This window comes from Procambarus clarkii, chromosome 3, assembly GCF_040958095.1.
Source record: "Procambarus clarkii isolate CNS0578487 chromosome 3, FALCON_Pclarkii_2.0, whole genome shotgun sequence".
Taxonomy (NCBI): Eukaryota; Metazoa; Arthropoda; class Malacostraca; order Decapoda; family Cambaridae; genus Procambarus; species Procambarus clarkii.
In genome coordinates, this window is record NC_091152.1 from 18,342,830 (window position 1) to 18,366,980 (window position 24,151).

The window sequence follows — 24,151 nt, forward strand, 5'->3', positions numbered from 1 at the left end:
GTTCAAGAATTTCAGTCTAAATCTGTGGCATTTGGATAGGGTGTACTGCTTGAAGGCAAGATGTCCTTTGAAAAACACAAGTGATCTGTCAATCTCCAGTTACCGATCTGGTGTGCAGAAATCTTTGTACAGTGGACCCTTGATTTGGCAAATCTCCAGTTAGGATGTACTCTTTCCAGACCGGATTTACTCTTCCAACATGACGAACTCTGGTTCGCCAAAATGCGGGATGTGCAGATATGCTTATTGACCTCAATGCCTGGGCTTCTTGCAGGGCACATACCCTGCAGTGGTTAGCTCCCTTATACCCCAGGGGACTCGGTTGTACTTGGGTACCTCTTCCGAGCTAGCTCTCTCCTTGTGCGACTTTGAGGGTTGTTAGTCACCTGTGCCACCTGGTGATGCTCATTCATTCTGCCTCTAACATGCTACTTGTTGGGTTGGTGACAACTACAACTCTGAGTCATGTGGTACTTGTTCCACCTCATGTACTCAACACCCTTTCCTCGAAGGATATTCCGAGGTATCAAGCAGCAGTTATGTTGCATCAGCATAGTGTGTTGCATCATCCTAGGTTGTAATTACCTATTTGTAATTACCTAAGTGTAGTTACAGGATGAGAGCTATGCTTGTGGTGTCCCGTCTTCCCAGTACTTTTTGCTATATAACACATTGAAACTGCTGTCAGTGTTGGCCTCTACCAACTTAGCTTGTTCCATCCGTCTACTACTGTTTGCAAAAAAAAAAAATACTTTCAAATATTTTTTCGATACCTTTGTTTCCTTAGCTTGAATTTGTGTCCTCTTGTTCTTGAAGTTGCTGGTTTCAGGAATTCAATTTGTCAATTTGAATTTCTTGAATCAATTGAATTTCAGTCAATTTGGTCAATTCCTGTTGTTATTATGTAAGTGGTGATCATATCACCCATCCCTCTCTTATATTTTCTAACTTTGGCATAGTTGGCTAGAGTGCCTGTATCCTCACCTCACTCATGTTTTTCAGTTCTGGAAGCTATTTTGTGACATGCCTTTGCACCTTTTCCAGTTTATTAATGTGCTTCTTGAAATATGGCCATCATACAACTACTGTATACTCCAATTTTGGTCTAAAAACAAATCATGAACAGTTGCTTTAGTGTGTCACCATCCATGTAGTTAAAAGCAAGTCTGAAGATGGAAAGTGATGCATACGTTCCTCGCACAATGTTCTTTGTGTTCCTCTGGTGACAGTTTACTATCCAAATCCATCTATAAATCCCATTCTTTATTAGAGTTCTTGAATACCTTTCCACATAATTTGTAAGTTGTGTGTGGTCTATTTTCTCCGATTCCACATTCCATAACGTGACATTTATTCACAGTCAATTCCATTTGTCACAATTTGCTCTAAGCACTTACTTCATCTAGATCCATTTACCGTGTGAGTGTGCCTGGTTGGATGCTCTGGATCTGCTCCGCTTGGTGTTTGGGCCTTGGGGGGTGGGGTGTTGGTCGTTTTTGCTCTGGTTCTGTCTGCGCCCCCTCTTCCTTCTTAGTTGGGTAGAAGTTTTTCCAGCTCCGAAGGATGCCTCTTCTGATTCCGATGCAAAAGCAGTTGAGAGACTCCCTCTTTTCAGAGGTCTTTTCTTGGGCTCTGCTTCGTCTTTCCGTGCAGGGGGGGGGGGGGGAGGGATGTAGCCCGTCGTCCTAAGGTTTCCCAACATCAAGAATATGGTCGAATTAAAGTGTCTTGTCCTAACCTATCAGAGGACCCAAACCCAAAACAGAAAACGGACTCTGTCACTTTCGCGAGCCACTTCTATTTTCAAGTATTGTGCAACAATTTTTGACCTTATGCAATGCATACAATCAAAATGGGATGATCTTTGTAAGAGGACAGGTTGGTGGATAAGAGCTCTGCCTCCAGGGCTTTTGCTGACTGTTCCTGGGGCTCGGGGGGGATTCTGTTTAAAGCTCTTGAACTCTATTTAACCTCCACATGGGCTCTTGTGTCCTCTGCACTGTGTCTGCTTTTGTTGGATATGGGGTTTTTGTATCCCCCTTCCCATTGATTTTGAATTGAGTGGGCTTTCCCTAGGGGTTCATTTCTGGGCTCCTTTGGGCTCCCCAGATTCACATTTCCATAGGTTTCCTACCTCTTATATTTCCCCTTCAGAGGTTCTTGAGGCCCTCGGTGCTTACCTTCTGACTCGGTTTACACCTCGGTGATGTTCCGGCCTCTTTTGAGTTTGGATCTTCTTCCATTTTTTGGGTGAGTTACGAGGTTCCAGAGTCATTCTGGCTAATGGACTGCATGTTATTTTTGCTTGAGGCTTGATGCAACTTTGTCATTCCCGCATGCTTGAGTGGTTGGTGGTGTCCTCTGAGTATCAGGTGTTTTGGGGGGTTCTCATAAGCTCCTCAATGACGGCCTTTTTTCTCCTGCCCTTCCCCATGGCATGGGTCTGGGCAGTTGCACCCTCGGGTTCCCTTTCTTTCGGGGTGCCTTAGTGGCTGAGGACTTTCATACTCATACGCACTTGGCCTCTGTTGTGCGTTTCTTCAGCCTTCTGGAGCTGTCTTTGGATTGGCTTTTGGAGGATGTGGGGTTGCTTAGTTGGGGATCCTTTTGTCAGGGTCTTTGTTTTGGCTGCTTAGGCATTGATTGTCTTCTGAATCTGTATGCACAGATCCTCTGGGAAGCAGTTTTAATTTTCTTTACATCCCATCTCACATTTAGGCAAGCTGGGCTGGCTGTTTCTTTGGATTCAGCATGGGCCCCTGGCTTTCTTTTAAGGTTTCTCATTTTGTCCTTTGCTCTTTACCGAGGATTGTCACTCAGTTTTTGTCGGAGGGATAGTCTAGTTCCCGTCCTTTTTCTGACTGGTTGAATGTCAAAGGGTGTCGGTCTAAGCCTTCTCAGAAGGGTCAGGTCATGGCTCAGGCTGCATTGGGTCAGGATATAAGCCCATGGTGTCAGCAGCTGGATCAGCGGTGGTGCCCTGGTGCTGTCTTCATCTGATCAGCGAGATGCTTGTTCTGTGCAGTGGTCTGACTCGATGGAGGGGAAGCCGACTCTGTTTGCCCGCGCCTGGTCCCACGATTCGTGGGCATTTCGGATTGTGTCACACGGCCTCCGGTGGCGTTGGGCAGTCTTTCCCCAAGTGTGATGTTTGCTTGTTTCCTTGGGATTGTAGAGTTTCTACCTCTCTGTTCAGTTTTCTGTTTTAGTTTTTTACCATGTGGGGTTTGTTTTGTTATGCCTACCTTTCTGGGTGATTAACCCCGGTCGATGGCAGATGAGGAAAACCCCAACCACAAGGGGATTTTCCAGGGCCATTGCTCCCTGAAACCTCTCTGAAGGTGCCAGGTTCTGGCGCTGGTCCCTGGTAGGTCTAAACTCCTTAGCTAATGTCCCGGTCTAATATAACATACATTAGCCTGATATACTCTAGCGAGCCTCCGGAGCTCACCCAGAAAATGGCATTTCATTACATTTAATGCTGGTTTATTTTGGATTGCGTTCTCCTCTGGTGGTCGGGTTGGTAAGCTTGATGCTCTACTCCGGCACTGGGGATTTTGTTGTTTTGGTCCTGGTGGCCATTTTGTTTGGTTGCAGCCTGTTCCTTTTTTTCTGGCGAAGACAGATGCCAGGCTTCTGGAGGGGCCTTAAACATAATGCGAAACACAATCAAATCTGCCCATACAGTAGTAGGAAAGCAACATGTAAAGGATTTGGGAATAATGATGTCTGACGACCTAACGTTTAGGGAGCATAACAAAGCAAATATTGCATCAGCCAGAAAGCTGACAATATACACACAAGGGCCATCATGAGGGTTCGAACCTACGTCCGGGATGATCCCAGACACGCCTTAGTCGATTGCGCCACTACATGGTCAAAAGAATTGCAACCAGGAGTGCTACTGCCCTCACGCGGATCCCGCAGCCTCTCTGAGACACAAATTGGGAATTAAGCAAACTGGCAATCGTGGCGCAATCGACTAAGACGCATCTGAGATCATCCCAAATGTAGGTTCAAACCCTCATCACAGCCCTTGTAGATTTGTTGATTTGATGTATCATGCTATTGTGATTTCTGTGTGTATTTACTCTCGATTGTGTGGTCGTGGCATCTGGCAGGCCAGCATGAGCCTCAGAGGCTTGATTTAATTCTTACTGATTGGCTATAGGAGTGCATAAACTCTGGGGTGCTACCGAGGGCCCACCAGAAAACGGCATTCATTTTATTCAGCTCATGAATTTTTTAGACTCGTATTTTGTTTTTTCATACACAGCCAGATGACAGTTTTGTTTAAAAGTTTTGACCTAAAAATTTTATATATTGCATATTGTACTTGCATTGGAGGTTACAGTATCTCATACTTCACTCTAGTTAAAAAAAAAGTAATATAAATTTTCTTAGGACTATAATAATTTCTTTATATTTACTGTTTCTAGTTAAAATTACTCTCACAAATTTTGCTTGTGTTCTCAGTTGGGTCGTCTGGTGGGTTTCCATCCTCTGCCAGAACTTGTGCTGCATCATCGCCTCCTTAATAAACTTAAAACAACTTACATTGATGGCATTATGGCATGTGTGCAGGGATCCTATATTAAAGCTGCCTGGTGAGAAGCCTTTTAGAAATAATACAATTGCAAAATAAGTACTAAAGATGAATTTTAAAAAGCTAGATAGATTTAAAGATCATTATTGATTTGTTTTAGCATATGTTTTAAAGTAATTTTGAGATAAGGATGCAACATCATTCCTCATCACAACATAGATGAAGCTCCCTGCTTGAACTTCTTGACATTTGTTAACACTGCGAATGTGTGTCAATCGGGGACAGTTGCTTAATTTCTGACCCCACTTTGCAGGTCCTTGAGGAACTCTTTAACCACTGCACTGCTATGCATTAAAATATGACAAACCCCATGGTGTGCAGCAAATAAATTCTTTGCAAAAAATTATTTTCTCCTCTGATATTGTTAAAATGTGGTCTCTGATCACAGGAAACTAAAAAAAAATATTGTATGTGACATACTTTAATGTGATGGAGCTGGGAAGTTGAGCAAATTATCGGCGCTGAGCGATGGAGTGCTGGGGGGGTCAGTCAACCCCGCCACCCTTTGGGATGGCAGTTGCCGCGAATATAATGTTTCACAATTATTTTGATGTTTTCATTCGTTTCTTCTCTGGTTTTTGCTGTAATATCATTCAAAAGTGTGTAATTTGTGAAATTTATATAGTTCACCGTATGGAATATCGCTATCCTCAAAACTATGGGGCTCATATATGTGACATGTATATTATATTCTATAATCAATCAGTGTTTTTGCTGTTATTACACTATATACGAATATTGTACATACCTATCAACATGTGTGTTCACCATAACGAACCACTAAGTTGGTATACTGAGACTAAAACAACAAGAGTGGCCACGATACAGCAGTCTGCTGGCTGACTCCCTCCCACCTTCAACACCCACTGACCAACATTCCACCTCCCACTACACATGTTATATATAAGTATCTACATGTTTCATTCACCATAACTGTACAACTAAGCTAGTACTTATGATGAGGTAAGGCAATAAGAGAGGTCGCGCCACACACACTCAGCCTCCCTCACTTGTTCACCATAACTGTACAACTAAGCTAGTACTTATGATGAAGTAAGGCAATAAGAGAGGTCGCGCCACACACACTCAGCCTCCCTCACTTGTTCACCATAACTGTACAACTAAGCTAGTACTTATGATGAAGTAAGGCAATAAGAGAGGTCGCGCCACACACACTCAGCCTCCCTCACTTGTTCAAGGCCAAATACACTAACATTCCTCCCACAACCATATTGTTTGTGGTGTTATTACACTTTATATATACACACATTATATATAAGTATCTACATGTTTTATTCACCATAACTGTACAACTAAGCTGGTATGGTGTCCAAACAACATAGTGGCCACTGCATTGACAAGTCACACAACAGGTAGCAGACGACAGCCTCACCCACTCCCTCACTAAAATGGTTCCTCCCAACAAACTCATTTTGCTGTTATTACACTCTATACACACGTTATATATATAAGTATCTATATTTGTGTTCATCATAAGGAACGCACTAAGCTGCTATGGTGGTTCCAGATAATAACATGTTACCACATGCCAGCATACAACACTATCTCCCTCCCTTACCAACAATACTACTCCTCTCACAGTGCTAATTCTCACCACAATCCTGCTATTATCAGAATCCTGGTCACTAAATCGTGTAAGTGAATAATTTTCCACATGTTTATTTTGTAAAGGAACATGAGAAGTCGTTTGAAGTATTTTAGATGGACGAAATAATGGCAGTGTGCTGTGGCTAGCGCTGTGAACATCTTGAAACAGCATTTATTTACTGATATCTGAACATGTACACAGCACAGTCTTTATCACAGTCAGGCTCTTCTGTAATACTATCATGGCTAAATAATACCAGATACTTGTATATATTTGGACTTTTTAGGCAATGCTGTGGTCTCGAGCTGAACAGCAATGCCGTTAGCTCATGCTGCGTGTGCCAGCCTTGGTTGCTCACTCAGTACTGAGGCCTTCACACCCGGGTTTGAGCCTGCACAGCTTGTTACCACAGCATCATGTAGTAATGGTGAAATATATGAATAACTGTGATTATTTTGCAATGTTAATGGAAAAGGGCTATGTACAAAGTTCAGATATCAGTGAACACAATGCTGGTTATGTTGTTTTATGATGTTTACAGTGGGAAGAAGACATTCACAGCACCTAGCCACTGTTTTGTGCATCTACATATCATGAATTAGCACCTTATGTTCCCTTACAAAATTGACGCATAGAAAATGAGTGATTCATATTCAGGATTTAGTGACCAGGATTCAGATAATAATGGCAGTGATGTGGCTTGAATTAGTGTTTTGTGTGGAGTACTATGTGTTTGGAGGCATTTTGCTGAGTCGGGTGGTGTCATCAGCTGAGTAGCCTGTAGTACTATGCTTTGTTTTCATTACTGCACCCACCAGAACTGCTTAGTGGTTTGTTATGGTCCATACAAATGTAGATATTTATATATAACGTGTAGGGTCAGATCTAATTGTTTTCTGGGGGAAAGTCACTTTGACTCCCCGAGCTATCCAGGCTGATGTGTACTCATTAGACTTTGGCATCGGTCAGTGTGAATGGAGTTCTAGGCCTACCGGGGAACACGAGCCAAAACTTGGCCCCCCTCAGAGAGGCACAAGGAGCAGTAGCCTATAGAAATGCATATGGGATTAGGAGCATTCTGTGTCTGCCATCGACCGGGCCCCTATTCTGGTTAAAATAACTGAAGAAGACTAACAAGTGGACAGAACTCTCCAATTGAAAACGAGCAAACGCTTATGACGTCACTCATCATTTCCCTAACTTGTATACCATGCAAGGTGATGGAGAAGATCGTGAGGAAAAGGCTCATAGAGCACCTGGAGGGAAATAGCTTTGTAACACACCACCAGCATGGGTTCAGAGATGGTAAATCGTGCCTCACAGGCCTAACAGAATTCTATGACCAAGCAACACAAATTAGGCAAAAAACAGAAGGGTGGGCAGACTGCATTTTCTTGGACTGTCAGAAAGCCTTTCACACAGTACCTCACAAAAGGCTGTTACAAAAGTTGGAGCAGCAGGCAGGAGTAAAAGGCAAGGTGCTCCAGTGGATAAGGGAATATCTAAGCAACAGGAAACAGCGAGTAACTGTAAGGGGGAGGCATCAGAGTGGCGAGATGTCACCAGGTGAGTCCCACAGGGCTCTGTACTTGAATCCATCCTGTTTTTAATATATGTTAACGACCTTCCAGAGGGTATAGACTCATTCCTCTCAGTGTTTGCTGATGATGCAAAAATTATGAGAAGAATCAAAACAGATGAAGATAGACAGAGACTACAGGACGACCTGGACAAACTAGAGGAATGGTCTAGAAAAGGGCTACTAAAGTTCAACTTAGGAAAGTGTAAAGTAATGAAATTAGGCAAAGGGAACAGAAGGCTGAATACAATGTACCATCTGGGAGGTGATATCCTGTAAGAGACAAATAGAGAGAAAGATCTGGGGGGTTGATATCACACCGAACCTGTCCCCAGAGGCCCACATCAAAAGGATATCATCAGCGGCATATGCTAGACTGGCCAACATAAGAACTGCCTTCAGAAACTTGTGTAAGGAATCTTTCAGAACCCTGTATACCACTTATGTAAGACCAATCCTGGAGTATGCAGCTCCAGCCTGGAGGTTACGAGGAAAGGCTAAGGAAGCTGAACCTCACATCCCTGGAAAACAGAAGAGTAAAGGGAGACATGATAACCACCTACAAAATTCTCAGGGGAATTGACAGGGTGAACTAAGACAAACTCTTTAGCAAGGGTGGAACACAAACAAGGGGAACACAGGTGAAAACTTAGTACCCAGATGAGCCACAGAGACATTAGAAAGAATTTTTTCAGTGTAGTTAGCAAATGGAATGCATTAAGTAGTGATGTGGTGGAGGCTGATTCCATACACAGTTTCAAACGTAGATATGATAGAGCCCAGTAGGCTCAGGAATCTGTACACCAGTTGATTGACAGTTGAGTTTGCGGGGACCAAAGAGCTAGAGCTCAACCCCGCAAGTACAACTAGGTGAGTACGTGTAGCACTGCATGTCTGCACAACTCCCCCCTCCTCGGGAGGGGGAAGGGGAAGTCCCAGACCCACCGTGCCGGCGATCCACTCTCCAGTTCTCGACTGATGTGATTGTGGCTCAGTCGTGTGGCTCCAGCTCTAGTATCTGTGTTGTGCTGGGCCTTGCCGGGCCTTGTGCGAGCTGGGAGTAATATTCACAGGTACTCGGGCTGCATGTGCTTAGGGTTCCCTTCCTTGAGTGCCCTATAAGTAACCACCCTTGGGCCTTGCGGTTATCTGCCACAAGTCACCTTGGGGTCTACCTCAGTTGGTCTTTTGCTACTCGGTGATTGACCGCCCCAAGTGTGTGGGGGTTTCCTCCCTTGTTTACCTTGGGGTAAGTGGTAGTTTTTGCACTGGTAGGGGTGCGGGGTACTGCGCAGCTAGTTTTCAACTATTACAGCGGCCGGTTCTGTTCCTCCTGGGTACATTGTCCTCTTGCAGAATTTTTGTTTTTGCCTGGTAAGGGAGGGTCTGCCTTTGTGCCCCCTTGCCCCTGTTATATTAGGGTCTTGACCTCCGGTGTTCGAAAGTATCCCCTGCTTGGCTCACTTGAGTGGACATGTCCCGAGGGTTCAGCTTTAGCAGTTTATTTGGTAGCTTTGGGCGCCGGTTAGTAGTACTCTGCCTAGGCTTACCCTTAGCGATACCAGTCTAAGGGCCCCTGGGAATCCTTGCGGGGGCGCACGGGATCCGATGGATGCAACCCCTGGGTTCCCTCTCGCCTTGTGTGAGTTTGCACAAGGTGAGATTGTCTCAGGGCGACGCTTATTGTTTTCGCCTCCGTCATGCTGCCTGTTGGGTCAGAGACACTTGCGACCCGGAGTCCTGTGAGTTTTGTTGCTTGTTAGTGACTCAGTTCACTCAGTCCACTGATGTCTCTCTACGGGTTATCTTGAGATGATTTCCGGGCTTCAGGGCTTTTTTTTTTTTTTTTTTTTTTTTTTGTCCCCGCGGCCCGGTCCTCGACCAGGCCTCCACCCCCAGGAAGCAGCCCGTGACAGCTGACTAACACCCAGGTACCTATTTTACTGCTAGGTAACAGGGGCATAGGGTGAAAGAAACTCTGCCCATTGTTTCTCGCCGGCGCCTAGGATCGAACCCAGGACCACAGGATCACAAATCCCGCGTGCTGTCCGCTCGGCCGACCGGCTCCCAAGGAAGCTCAGGGTGCAGGAAGCTCAGGCGTTGCATGCTAATTTTAGGTTCTTGCAATATGCTTGGTTGATTGCTGACTCGGAAGCCCCAAGGCTGCCCCGTTTTGGTTATAGGGACCCGGACTTGGTGGTTGCTTCAGCTTTGGTTCAGTCCGCACCCCCCCTTCCTTATTCTTTCCTTGCTGTACTGCATTTTGGTCCTTCCCCTTCTGCTTCCGGCTCGGAAGTGTCTGAGGGTTTCGGGGTCAGGGCAGGGCTTAACTAGTTTTGAGACTTGGGCAGTCTTGGGGAATGCATTTTCCGGGGTGGCGACGGAGGCATTCGAGTCAGTTCCTCCAGCCATGGCGTCGGGGTCTGACCACTTGGCCCCCCTTCTTTCCTGCCTTTCCGGTTGCCCCGACTTTTTCTTTTGAGGCCGGGGCTTTGGAGGATGAGTCAACCCAGGGTCCAGGTGTGGAGGTTCCTGGGGTTGGGGAGGGGTTGACTTGGGGCCCTTGGGTGCCCGCTGGACCCCGCCTGGGTTTTTCTACCCTCCGAGCGAGGCTTACTGTTGCAAGGAGTGGGGTTTTCTTTCCACCCCTCCGCATGCAAGTTGAATTTGGTGTCGGCCCCTCCCCGGGTTCGATTCCATGTCCCTTCGTCTCTACAGGTCCGTCGGTTCTATCCTTCCGGAGGTTTTCAGCTTCTTGCATCCCGCGGTGAGTTACCTCCTGCACAACCCAGATTACGCATCTGTTATGAATCGGTCTTCGTCTTCCCACTGGGTTTGTTATAAGGTTCCAGAGTCGTCCTGGCTAGCGGACTGCCCTGTATTGTCTTTGGATGCTTGGCATACTTTGTCATACCCGCACGCTTGACTGGTGAGAGGCGCTGACGGTAGTCCAGGTTTACCTGTGGGGGGGGAGTTTGAGCACCTCAATGCGTGTTTGTTCACCCCTCCCCTTCAGCAGGATGTTGGCGTGTTGTAGCGTCATGATCAGATTCCCCTCCCTTTCGGCTGCACTGATAGCTGAGGACTTGTACGCTCGTGTACTATTGGTTTCGGGCTTGCGGTTCTTTTCCCTCCTGGAGCTGTCTTTGGATTGGCTTGAGGAGGATGTGGAAGCGCTTGAAGCCGTTCCTGGGTCTGGTGCCTTGTCTCAGTGGCACGTACATCGTCTGCACTGTTGAAGCTGTTTGCGCCGATACAGTGGGATGCAGTGTCGCTGTCTTTCGCTTCGAATCTCGCGTGTTGACAGGTGGTGCTTGCTTCCTCTTTGAAATCTGCTTGGGCCATGGTTCTTAAGTTTTTGTCACCATTTTGTCTCCTGTTGTATGCAGAGTCTGCGATCGGACAATATCTTCAGACAGCTTCTTCAAGTTGTCGTCCGATGTCAGACTTGTTGGATCTTTGGGGGGGTCCCGGGGGTGGGGGTTCTTCCTGGAAGGGTCGTGCCAGGGCTTGAGTTTCCTCTCATCGTTGTAGGCCGCTGATGCCAGTTTCTGAGCCAGTGCCGCCTTTGGACCCATCTTCATCTGGTTGGTGCAGTGATTGCTTTGTGTGTAAGCTGGGTTCTCGCAAGGGGCATCGGCCCCTTTCACGGTTCTTCCCATTGATGGGGCGATGTGAGGGAGGCTCGTGCTGTTCGCTCATGCCTGGTCTCATGATTTGTGTTTTTTTGGGTCATTCTGATGCCCTGTGTTGGCATTGGGTGGCCCCCTTCCTCCTTCAAGGGGGTTCGGGAATGGCGGGCCAGGCCTCTTCTCCTGCGCTCTGTCGGGTCATCATGGAGTGGGTGCGCATGGGCGTGGTCGAAACGACAACACTCCTCAGGTGGGTTTCCCGTCTGTTCCCAGTCCCGAAATGGGACTGTGCAGACCTGTAGTTCATTCTGGACTTGTCTCAGCTGAACCCTTGAGTTTCTTGGCCCCCCCCCCTTTTGGATGACTACTCTGTCCCAGGTCTGGCTACTGTTGGAGCCAGGTGCTTGGATGGTGTCCCTGGACCTCAAGGATGTGTATTGGCACATCCCGATTCATCCGGAGTTCAGGGATTGGCTCACTTTTGTTGTGAGGAGTCTCGGTTACTGCTTTTGTTTTCTCCCGTTCGGGTTGAACCTGGCACCTCGCGTATCCACACACCTTACCCAGGTCGTGGTGGCCCATCTGCGTCTATTAGGTGTTCGGGTGCTAGCCTTCTTCGATGACTGGCTGGTGTGGGCTCCCAGCCAGTCTGCTTGTCTGCTCGCCAGGGATTTGGTTCTTTCCCAGCTCGTCGGGTTCAGGTTCTTGGTGAACTGGCGGAAGTCCCATCTGATTCCCTCTCAGGTTCAGACTTGGTTGGGTCTTATGTGGGACCCTCAGATCGCTTCTTTGTCTATCCCTCCGGAGTCTCTGCTTCGGCTGTGGTCCCGCCTTCGCATGTTTCAGGAGGGCTCCCAGGTCACTCGGCAGTTGGTCGAGGGTTTGGGCTGGAGCCTGAACTTTAGCGTGATTGTCTACCCTCTGGGTCGGATTTGGATTAGTTGGCTGTTCTGGTTCCTTCGGGGAATGTCCCTTCCGCCTCTCTCATGATCATTGGGTTCGGCCTCCCGGGGCCTTGCGTTGACTACTGCATCTCTGGCTTCCTCTTTGGATTTTTCGGAGTTCAGTGCGCCTACCCGAGCCCTAGCTCGATGTGTTCACGAATGCATCGTCTCTTGGCTGGGGCTTTGTGACCAGTGCTCACCAGGCCGGCCAGTGGTGGTGGTGTCTGTCTTTTCGTTGGACCCACAGAACGGTGCGGGAGTTTGTGGCAGTGTGGATGTCACTTCGGAGGGTTCAGGTCGCTTGCGGGTCGACGATCAAGCTCCATTCGGACTGCTCCTTGGCACCATGGGAATTCGATGCGGTCCTAGGCTCTTTAGGGCTGGTCGCTTTAGGTGACTCATCTGCTGAGATCTCGGGGGTTTGGCTCTCCCTACCGTTCATGTTCGGCAGTGTCCAACGTCCTGGCAGATGTCCTGTCCCAGTTCATTCCCCTGTCCATGTAATGGATGGTACAGGCTACAGGAGGTGGACCTTTTTGCGTCGGTGTGGTCGAGGCGTCTCCCAATATATGTGGTGCCCTTCCCCGACTGCGGGATCGTCGGGGTCGATGCCGTCAGGTAGGACTGGTCGAGGTGGGGTTACCTATACCTCTTCTACCCCCGGTTCAGCTGCTGCTCCAGATCCTAGCTCGCTTGGAGATTTACCAGGGAAGAGTAGTCCTCTTGGCCCCATGGTAGCCAACCCAGCCTTGGTTTCAGGTGCTGCTTGCTTGGTGTCCGAACCCAAAGGTTTTTTCGCGGCTCCGCCTCTTTCAGCAGTTCGGTCTGGTCCGTGACATGGCTGATTCGATCTTCTCCTCGAGTCTTCGCGTCTGTTTTTTTTTTTTTTTTTTTTTTTTTTTTTTTTTTTTACTCGAGTCCATCACCATCTGTATAGTGATCAGATGTCTGTTGATAGTGTTCCAACTGTGTGCTTCGTCTCGGCGACAGTATGAAGTTTCTTTCATTTATTTTTGTCTCTTCATAGGTGTACTTCGCTTTCTGTTCAGATTGTCTCATCCTTTCTCTCGTGGTTGTTTCGGGATCGTGATTTTATGCCAAATACTCTCGCCTCGTATTGTGGGGTGCTGGTGGAGTCATGCAGCTTGCTTTCAGTATTGTTGTTACTTGTGCACTGTTTCACAAACTGTCTCAGGCACTGTTTCACCTCCGGCCTGCTCATGCACTGCCTAAGCCATCCTGGTAGTTGGACAGGGTGCTCTCTTATCCTTCTCTTCCCCTCGGTTTGTAGTGGCCCCTTCGGTTTAGGATTGTTTCTCAAAGGCTCTTTTTCTTGTTGGCTTTGGCCTCTGGGGGTCGGGTGGGGGAGCTTCATGCTCTCCTCCGGCGCAGAGGTTTCCTGCTATTTTGGTTCTGGTGATAGGTTTGTTCATTTGCAGCCGTCTCCTTTTCTAGCGAAGAATGACACGGCTGCTTTCCGGAGGAGTCCTTGGGTTGTTGATGCTTGGTTGGTTAGGCCAGTGGTGCATCATATCTTGTGTCTGGTTTTGGCTCTCTGCCATTTTTTGCGTGCCACAGCCTCTGTGTCCGGGGACGCGCTTTGGGTTAACCTGGTTTCTCTAAGGTCCATTAAGCAGGAAGAACCCAATTACTGGCTCAAGGAGGCCGTAACAAGGAGCCATTCACGTTTTACATACTCACCATTCCGCAGTTCACGTTTGAACACATTATTTGATAAATGCCTTGCCTTCATATTCTCTACTTCAGCTGTTTTATACACACTGCATGAGTTTGAAAGGTTGCTATCATGATTGACATGAAGGCCCACTACGAATACAGTAATCTATTGTGTTCGTATCATTAATATTTCATAGCCCCAGATCTGTCTCATGGATTGCAAACTCCTTTACTGTTACAGATTTGTATATTTCTTCTTGTAAAATGTCACGAGCAGCAGCAACAGGCAATGTCTGCTGAAACTAGATGATTGGTAGCAGGAATGGATGCTGATGTGGATGCTATATCTGAAGGAATGGTATGAGTGACTGTCGTTGCACCTGTGTTGAGCCACGATGTTAATTTTGGAAGTGTTCCTATTTTCTTCTTCTGTTTGCAGATCTCCTCCTCTTCTGTGCTCCACTCAAAATATTAAGTTTCATTTCTGCTGAAAGGGTTATTCACCTGGAAATATCTTAAATGTTTAGTATTTAATCCCACACCAGGATGTAGGCTTACATTATATAAGTGTGCTTGCAACAAAACCTATCTATTTAAACATTCTGCTTCTATAATGAATATGCCCTATGCAGGGTAAGTGTCCATCAGGCCCATGCAGTAAGATGGCTCTGACTAGATGTGGAAGTTTCTGTATCCCACTGACAAAAGTTGCAGGTGGCCTTTTCCTGTTGTTCCCCCTTAGCCGAGAGGACGAGAGGTGCGATGTCTAACCACGGGGGGGGGGGATTATCTTGTGAGCTTAGAATTCTATTTTATTCTGCTCAGGGAATCTGTGGCGAGTTAGTCGCTGCTGGATTGGGACTAGAGTCCCTCTGTTGTCATGGTACCAAGAGTGGGGAATGTTCTTCTATATGGCCTACCAGAAAAGAGCATTTAATTTAAGAATCAATGCATGATTCTTTATACATTTTACATTTTTGGTTCCACAATCTATTACCAAGTTTGTAGTTCACATAAGTTGAAATTTTCAGAACACCATCTATAGTACTTTTCAGTTTACAAGTTTCATGATGAATTCCCCTAAAATACTGTATTGTTCTGTTAACACAGGGAGCAAACTTCAGCATCTACAGGTCGAATTCAGTGCCGCAACCCAAACCTACAGTCTATTCCCAAACACTCGGTTACAGTTACATTGGACAATATTGGTAAGACTTTTATTTTATTTCCTAACAAATTTGATTATTTAACCCTTTAGCCGCTCTAGGTGATAGTAGGCGACATTGGTTTTTACCAACATTGAATGGAATAAAATGCCAATTTCTGGGTGAACCCCAGTGGCTCTCTGAAGCTATTTCGTGGAGATGGCTTCCAACTAGGAGGTTGCATCAGCTACGGACTTATTAGGCCCACCAGGAACAAGAGCCAGAACCTGGCCCCCTCAAAGAGGCACAGGGAGCAGATGACAGCCCATCACCTCACTGGGAAAGGCATCCACAAAGTCAGTGAACCAAAACATACAACTCTTGGGTACAAAGGAGAGACCAAAACCTTGGAATCTCTCGAAACTAGCATGAGCTCATTTGCCCCACCTCCAACACTCGTTTGAGAGGAGGCAGTGAAGGGACTCGCTACCTCCAGGAGTCTGAGCTGTCAGTTCTGGTGCAGATGTACAAACAAGACCCACCCAACTCCCTGTATAGGAGGGAGAGGATCAGGGAGCCACCAGGCCTCGTCCAGAAATTGATATTTTATAACATTTAATGTTGGTTTTCTGGGATAGAGCCTCTTGTGGCTCCCTGAAGCTAACTACCCACATTGAATGAGTAAATACAGGGACTTGTTAGAGAGAAGGCAAAACTGCAGGGAGTCAGGACAAAAATAAGAACCAAGGTCAAGAGACCCCGACCCAAGGTCGCACAAGAATGTTGAGGCCCAGGAACAGTAACAAAACACCTGGCCACCAGAACCCTCTTAGATCGCCAAAACCCCAGTGTCTAAATATCAATCCAAGACATAATTGAAGAAACATCTGCCAAAGCAGCATACTTCTGAACATCATGGCTGGCTAGACTTAATAGCACTGTGAATGATTTGAGAAACATGAGCCTTGGAATAAAGAACCAAGGACATGAGATCCACTCACAAAGCATCCACTAAGGCAGAATTAGTGGCATGAAGGTAGCAGCAGAGAGCCACCACCTGACACAACACATGGTGCACCCGCAGCTGAACCAAACAAGCATCAATAATGAGAGAATCATTTTGGAAGTTAGTTGATTTGTTCTTCACCAGAAAAGGATAAAAGGATGAGCCAGCACCAGATGAATGAAACGCCCACTAGGGACAAAAGACAACTACCCTATCTTCAGGAGGAGAGCAGGAAGCTCCCCGACTTGACAACTGGAGGCAAGTGCTACCAAAAAGAAAATCTTAGAAAAAGATTCCTAGACTGAAGGGGAAACCAAAGCTAATGGTTAAAAGCTAATAAAGCTAATGGCACTGGGTGCCTACTGTATAAATGCAGACTAGGTCTATGCACCCTACAGTAGGCTGGTGTTTAAGGTAGATCCAGTAACATAAATTTCTCTCAAATATTTGATTTACATCAAATTATGTATTTTTGGGTTATATATTTTAGCAACATTGTTACGATAATAAGAGCTATAAAAAATACTCATTTTAGAACTGTTTTATTAATTTTATTATTTCGAAGCTGACGATCACTGAACTGTGGCGACGAAATCGAACGAAACAAGCATAGTGTTGTGTGCACATGGATTAGACCCGTCCACTCGCGCTGGAGTTCTTGTGCCAATGACATGAATAATTTCTCAAATAGCAGATGTCTATCATATTACAGTATATTTTGGGTTTTATTTACTTTAGTTTCATTAGGATAATAAAGAGCTATTAAAGCACTAGTTTTAGAAATGCTTTATTAACTTTCAAAGTCATGGGTCGCTGAACTATGATGACACAGACAAAGGTGAGTGAAACCTCACTGTAAAGTGAGGTTTATTCAATTCAATTCAACTCAACAAAGTTACACTCTTGATGCAAAACTCTTATATCTCTCCATAATATCATCACTTTCCATTGTGACACATCCAAGCAATTTGTTCAGGAACAGTTCTTATCTCAGTGTTTCTATATACTGTACATTAATCAACGAGGAATCAAGAACATGCTGGGTGAGGGTGTGAGACCTTAACATACCACATAGTTTACACTTTATTTCTTTCTCATTAACATCTGTTCTATATTCCCGGTAATATTTGTACTCGTGCCTGAGTCACATGCAGCTTGATCACATTGGTCATCATACCAGTGATGGTACTCTTCAACAATCTAATGCTTTCCCATTATAAATACTGTTCTGGGCCTCATGTCACTTCTCATGGCATGTGAAAAATCCCAACTGGAAAATGTTATGAGACATGCGTGATCAAGCAGGTTGTGATGGCTGTGTAGGACTGAGAGCCACTAACATGAACAGCCTCACTAATCAAACTATTGTCAGAAAAGTCTAACCCCGAGAACAGGATACTTGAGTAGAAAACAAAAAGCCATTCACAGATAATTCTGTGAAAGCTGGTACAGTAATTCATAGCAGCACTTGCTAGGTGCAATGATAATATTTTCCAATTTTCATCCATCATTTAATTACTTTTGTTTGATTTTGAATATACAGAGACAGTTGTGTTGGCCCGAGAATTTTCCGAAGTAGAGATGGTTATATCCTCGTGGCTGCAGACTTTCAACAGACAGAGTTACGTATGTTGGCTCACTTGTCTCAGGATGCAGTTTTACTTGCTGGCTTCAGGCAGCCAAAATCACAACTCATTGACATATTCAAACAACTCTCTGCTTTGTGGTAAGTCCTAGCAATAATAAAATTACTATATCAACAGCTATATAACATGGCACTTTAGTTGTACCAGAGAACTTTCACATCTAAATGTAAGGTCCCAGGGAGGGTGTTATAAATCAATTATCTCTGAATATGGGGAAAAGTTACTATTTATATTCATGACTACCATTTCTGAGCTATCTTGTATGGTTGTTCTCAAGGCAAGATTCTACAACATCGTGGATATGATCTGCCAAAATCAGGGTTCAAGTCAAAGTCAAGTCAACATTCTTATAATTACAACAATGAGATTTTCAAATCATCCACATTGGCTCATGCTGGTGTTAGAGAAATGCTTAAAAATACTCAATTCAAAATGTAGACAGAAAAATACCTGCATATACTCAAAAGCCTTTTTAAGTTTAATTTTGCAATAGAGAGATCACCAAGCTTTACCCTACCTAACTATTTAACTATCCACCAGGTCAATGATCAAATAGCAGCAGGCTCCACAATGAATCCCTCCAGCCAAACTTTTATCACGCTCCACCCTGTTTGGTCTTGGCTACAGATTGTTAGCATACAGAGACCAATAATTTCAGTTGTTTAGAATGTACTATTGCATACGTGTGTAATTACCTAAGTGTAGTTACAGGATGAGAGTTACGCTCGTGGTGTCCCGTCTTCCCAACACTGTCATATAATGCTTTGAAACTACTGACGGTCTTGGCCTCCACCACCTTCTCACCTAACTTGTTCCAACCGTCTACCACTCTGTTTGCAAAAGTGAATTTTCTTATATTTCTTTGGCATCTGTGTTTAGCTAGTTTAAATCTATGATCTCTTGTTCTTGAAGTTCCAGGTCTCAGGAAATCTTCCCTATCGATTTTATCAATTCCTGTTACTATTTTGAACATAGTGATCATATCCCTCTTTTTCTTCTGTCTTCTAGTTTAGCATATTTAATGCCTCTAACCTCTCCTCGTAGCTCTTGCCCTTCAGTTCTGGGAGCCACTTAGTAGCATGTCATTGCACCTTTTCCAGTTTGTTGATGTGCTTCTTAAGATATGGGCACCACACAACCGCTACATATTCTAGCTTTGGCCTAACAAAAGTCATGAACAATTTCTTTAGTATATCGGCATCCATGTATTTAAAAGCAGTTCTGAAGTTAGAAAGTGTGGCATAGGCTCCTCGCACAATATTCTTTATGTGGTCCTCAGGTGATAGTTTTCTATCTTGAACCACCCCAAGATCTCTTTCTTTATCAGAATTCTTTAAAGATTTCTCACATAATATATAGGTTGTGTGGGGTCTATGTTCTCCTATTCCACATTCCATAACATGACATTTATTAACATTAAATTCCATTTGCCAAGTGGTGCTCCATATACTTATTTTGTCCAGGTCATCTTGAAGCGCATGACAATCATCTAAGTTTCTTATCCTTCCTATTATCTTAGCATCATCAGCAAACATGTTCATATAATTCTGTATACCAACTGGTAGATCATTTATGTAGACAATAAACATCACTGGTGCAAGAACTGAACCCTGTGGTACTCCACTTGTGATATTTCTCCATTCCGATACATTGCCTCTGATCACTGCCCTCATCTTTCTATCAGTCAGGAAATTTTTCATCCATGTTAGAAGCTTACCTGTCACCCCTCCAATATTTTCCAGTTTCCAGAACAACCTCTTATGTGGAACTCTTTCGAAAGCCTTTTTTTAGGTCCAGATAGATGCAGTCAACCCAACCATCTCTTCCCTGTAAAATCTCTGTGGCTCGATCATAGAAACTGAGTAAATTTGATACACAGGTTCTTCCAGATCGAAAACTATACTGTCTGTCTAATATAATATCATTTCTCTCCAGGTGTTCTACCCATTTAGTTTTGATTAGTTTTTCCAATACTTTCACTATTATTACACTAGTCAATGATACAGGTCTATAATTGAGGGGTCTTCCCTGCTGCCACTTTTGTGTGTGTGTGTAATTACCTAAGTGTAGTTACAGGATGAGAGCTACGCTCGTGGTGTCCTGTCTTCCCAGCACTCTTTGTCATATAATGCTTTGAAACTACTGATGGTCTTGGCCTCCACCACCTTCTCGCCTAACTTGTTCCAACCGTCTACCACTCTGTTTGCGAAAGTGAATTTTCTTATTTCTTCGGCATCTGTGTTTAGCTAGTTTAAATCTATGACCTCTTGTTCTTAAAGTTCCAGGTGCCCCTGCCCTTCCACGGGATGTTGGTGTCATGCAGCTTCACGTGCAGATTCCTTCCCTTTCGGCCGCCTTGGTTGCGGATTCGTGGCCTGCTTGCTTCGGCCCTGTGTTTCTTTTCCTTCCTTGAGCTGTCCTCAGATTGGCTTGAATTGGATGTGGAGGCGCTTGGGGACATTTCCGGGTCTGGTGTGTTGCCGGACCCGGAAACTGTGCGGGCGTCGTCTGCTTTGTTGAAGCTCTTCGCACCCATCCTGCATGATGTGGTTTCACGGTTCTATGCTTCTCGCCTTGCATGTCGTCAGGCGGTGCTGGCTTTTTCCTTGGAATCCGCTTGGGCTCTGGCTCTTCGTTGTCTTCGCCCTTTTTTCCGTTGCTATTTGCCGAGTCTGCTGTGGTGCAGTACCTGCAGGCGGCCTCGGTTAGTTGTCTGCCTATGTCTGAGTTGTTGTTGCTCTGGAGGGGGGCCTTCCCGGAAAGGTCGTGCCAGGGCTCGTGGTTCTTTTCGTCGAGGTAGGCCTTTGGTGCTAGATTTGGGGCTGGCGCAGCCTTCGGTTCCGGCTGTTGCTGGTCGGCGTGGGGATTGCCCTATTCGATGCTTGGGCCGCTCGTTACCTGATTAACGTTCCTGGCCCTAGTAGGGCATCTGTCGCTTTAGGTTGCAGGCTGCAGCCATTGCAGCCATCCAGAGGCTCTGGCTCGTGGAGCCAGACCCTGGCGTGGGGCCAGGACCAGGTTCTGGCTCATGGTCCATGGTAGGCATAAGGGCTCATGTGACAGATGACCCCAAACTAATATAGCACATATAAGTTCAGATAGCATCAGGGAGCCTCTGGGGCTCACCCAGGAAATGGGGTTTCATTACAATCATCACTGGTTTTATTACATTAATGATAATAAGGCACATAATTTAAAGCTGTACCCTAGAATACAAATAACAACCTGTTCTTATTTAATTATAAACAATGGGAGGGATATCTAGATATATTCGACTAAAGTACAAGTCGAAAGCAAGGAATCATATTCTATACGGGACAAGAAATACACCTTGAGGTACAATTTCACAAAGGGGTTTTATTGAACAACACAGGATTATTTGACACTGATTAAATATAGGGCACACTGTTACATACTAGGAGAGTTGAGATACAGCGGGGATACTTCTCAGCAGACATAAATATTAAGAGTGAATAGACTATAGGATGCATTCCAACTGGGACTTAAGGTCGCCACAGTACTCTATCCTTCCTTGGTAATTACTAAGGTGGCATGGGTTTTAGCAATACTATGTTCTAACACTTAAACACTTTACAAATGGTGGACAAAGTTGATGTGGTTAGACCACGTGTTACAGAAAGGCGAGTGAGTGAATCAAAACAACACAAACCACCACCTATGCACAGGGGTTCCATAAATATCCTTAGTTTTAAAACTGCCTATCCCTAACCAACATGGGAACTGAGCACCGCTATAGCATGTATGTGATACAAATGCACTTATTGTTATTGTAGGAGAGACCCCCCCCCCCACACACGTTACACAAGCGACGACTGGACTGCTCTCCAACCCTGCCCAAAACCAAGTGAACGAGGCAGCTAGCACATGTATGACCAACTGCTTGGTTCCAATAATGTTTCATACACATTAGTATCTCCCAATAGTTCATTTTTATGTCTTATAAAGTTCCTGGCTGTTTTTCAACATTTAGCACTGTTGTTTCTATATATTTTCCAGCACTGAATATACTTTTTAAATATGTATTTTCTTTGCTGTTTACACTGTTCTGGGGATGACACTTTCTTGCTATGACAATGCTCTGCGCATGTACAGAACTGACTATTGTACTGGTGGGGATTCTAAATGTAAGAGTTCCAGACTGTTTTTCAACATTTAACACTGCTGTTTCTTTTTTTTCTTTTTTCTTTTTTTTTGAGATACAAGAGTTGTTACATTCTTGTACAGCCACTAGTACGCGTAGCGTTTCGGGCAGGTCCCTGGAATACGATCCCCAGCCGCGAAGAATCGTTTTTTCATCCAAGTACACATTTTACTGTTGCGTTAAACAGAGGCTACAGTTAAGGATTTGCGCCCAGTAAATCCTCCCCGGCCAGGATACGAACCCATGACATAGCGCTCGCAGTGTATCACGGGGAGGGTTTCTCGAATTATCTTTCCTCCTTCTTTTCCCTCTACCCGTATTCTTACTTTTTATTTCTCTACAAGGGACTCCAAAACTTTTACTAAAGCCGACTCCACGCCACGTGGTCCTCAGACGATTGACCGACTTAGGATTCTACAACCCGTATGACGTGACATAGGCTTCGAGCAAAACCCTAGAGTTGCCTCCGCCTCCACCACCAGACCAGTAACACTGAGCAATGATCGAGGTCTGGATCGATCATGCTAATTAATCAACCGTGGGGCTTGATCCCCACTATAACCGATGACCTTGAAAACTTAGAGTGTGGAATTAATTACACGGGAATGATGAATTCCGACTCGATGTTAGAATCGGCGCCCAATCCAACTCTGCCTCGTGTGGACCACGTGACCAGGACAAGTTCACATATAACAAACACATGGAAATAATAAAAATGCAGAATATTAACTAATTAATTTATTACAAGAAAACTAAAACAAAATCTAAATGTGTTCACTCCCTACTTGACCTGAACGGCAATGAGTTGACTATCCCTATAAAAACTCATAAAGCAACTCTACCTTGGGCGACCAGCTCTAGATGTTGGGGGCTGGTCTTGGGAGAGAGGTAAGATGGTTGACCTCTCCCAGTTGATCTGGAGTCCACACTGATCTCTCCTCGTCTGGTCTTCCCCAGACTAGAGCATTGTATCCTTCCGCATAGTCTAAGTTTTACCAAGTTACTAGCAAGGTTTAAGTTATAACAATTAACCTCTGTTGTACTTAATTGATCCAGACTGGTTGAATTATTTTACTGAAGTTAAATTACACAAGCATCTAACGGCAGAGCTGTTCCCGTTCCCCAAAATGGTTATTTGAACTTTGAGAAATAGTGGACATGTCAACTCTGATGACCTATGACCGCCGGTCACTCGCGCCTTACAACTTAGATCTGATTCGTGACGTCACTGATGGTGACTTAACTCAAATCTCTTAATAATTAGAATACTCTTGGTACTATAACCAGGAATATTATACAATACCATTTTAATACAAAATGAATAAAGGCTAATTTCTCTAAATTACTGAATACTATAGGATGATTCATTATACGCAACTATGAACAAGGCGTCGATTATTTTCACCGCGAATTCCCTGGGGTCAGGTCCCGGGTCACCACGCGGGCCCAGCTTCCCATTCTCTTTTGTCGATAAACCACTCTGGATAATTCTTACAACCAGCCTAGTTTGTTACAGCGGAACGCCAGGCGAGTGTCTTACCACTACACCACGGAGATCTAGTTTCTATGTCTCTCACCTGGGTTATTCACTTCTCAAGGGTCTCTCTTACAATGCTGATTTTTATTGTACTGTATGGCCATTCAGAAAATAATATATCAGAATGGCACTGTCTGCTCTGCAATTCTCTCTTTCTCTTTCCTGACCCTTTAAGTGTATATTATAGTATTACTTCTTTTGCTGTGTTTAGGCTAGGCAAAGACGTGAGTGAGGTGACAACAAGTGAACGAGAACGCACAAAAAGAGTTGTATATGCTGTAATTTATGGAGCTGGACGAGATAAGTTGGCAGAAGTGCTTCACTTAAGTCCACTTGAAGCTAAGGACATAATATCATCCTTTATGAGTAAGTACAGTAGACTGACTTTTTTTTTTTTTTTTTTTTTTTTTTTTTTTTTTTTTTTTTTTTTTTTTTTTTTTTTTTTTTTTTTTTTATATATATATATATCCACCTCATGCTCATTTACCTCCCCATTTGTTTAGGTGGGAATGGGGTGGGCAGTCCATGACTCCCAGGCTGCAAGCCAGTCAGTTCAACGAATGATGGGAAGCACCTGACTCCCTGGGGGAGGGAGGGTGACAGGGAGC

At 44.9% G+C, this 24,151-nt stretch overlaps 1 protein-coding gene across 1 annotated transcript in view; it reads left to right on the forward strand.

Annotated features, from left to right (window-relative positions):
- LOC123760886 (uncharacterized) overlaps positions 1 to 24,151 on the forward strand; it is a 119,341-nt gene that overhangs the window by 68,366 nt on the left and 26,824 nt on the right. Inside the window, 5 exon segments of the mRNA XM_069329673.1 lie at positions 4,477 to 4,607; positions 15,158 to 15,255; positions 17,742 to 17,762; positions 17,765 to 17,924; positions 23,755 to 23,909. Coding sequence (XP_069185774.1) covers positions 4,477 to 4,607; positions 15,158 to 15,255; positions 17,742 to 17,762; positions 17,765 to 17,924; positions 23,755 to 23,909 — 565 coding nt within the window.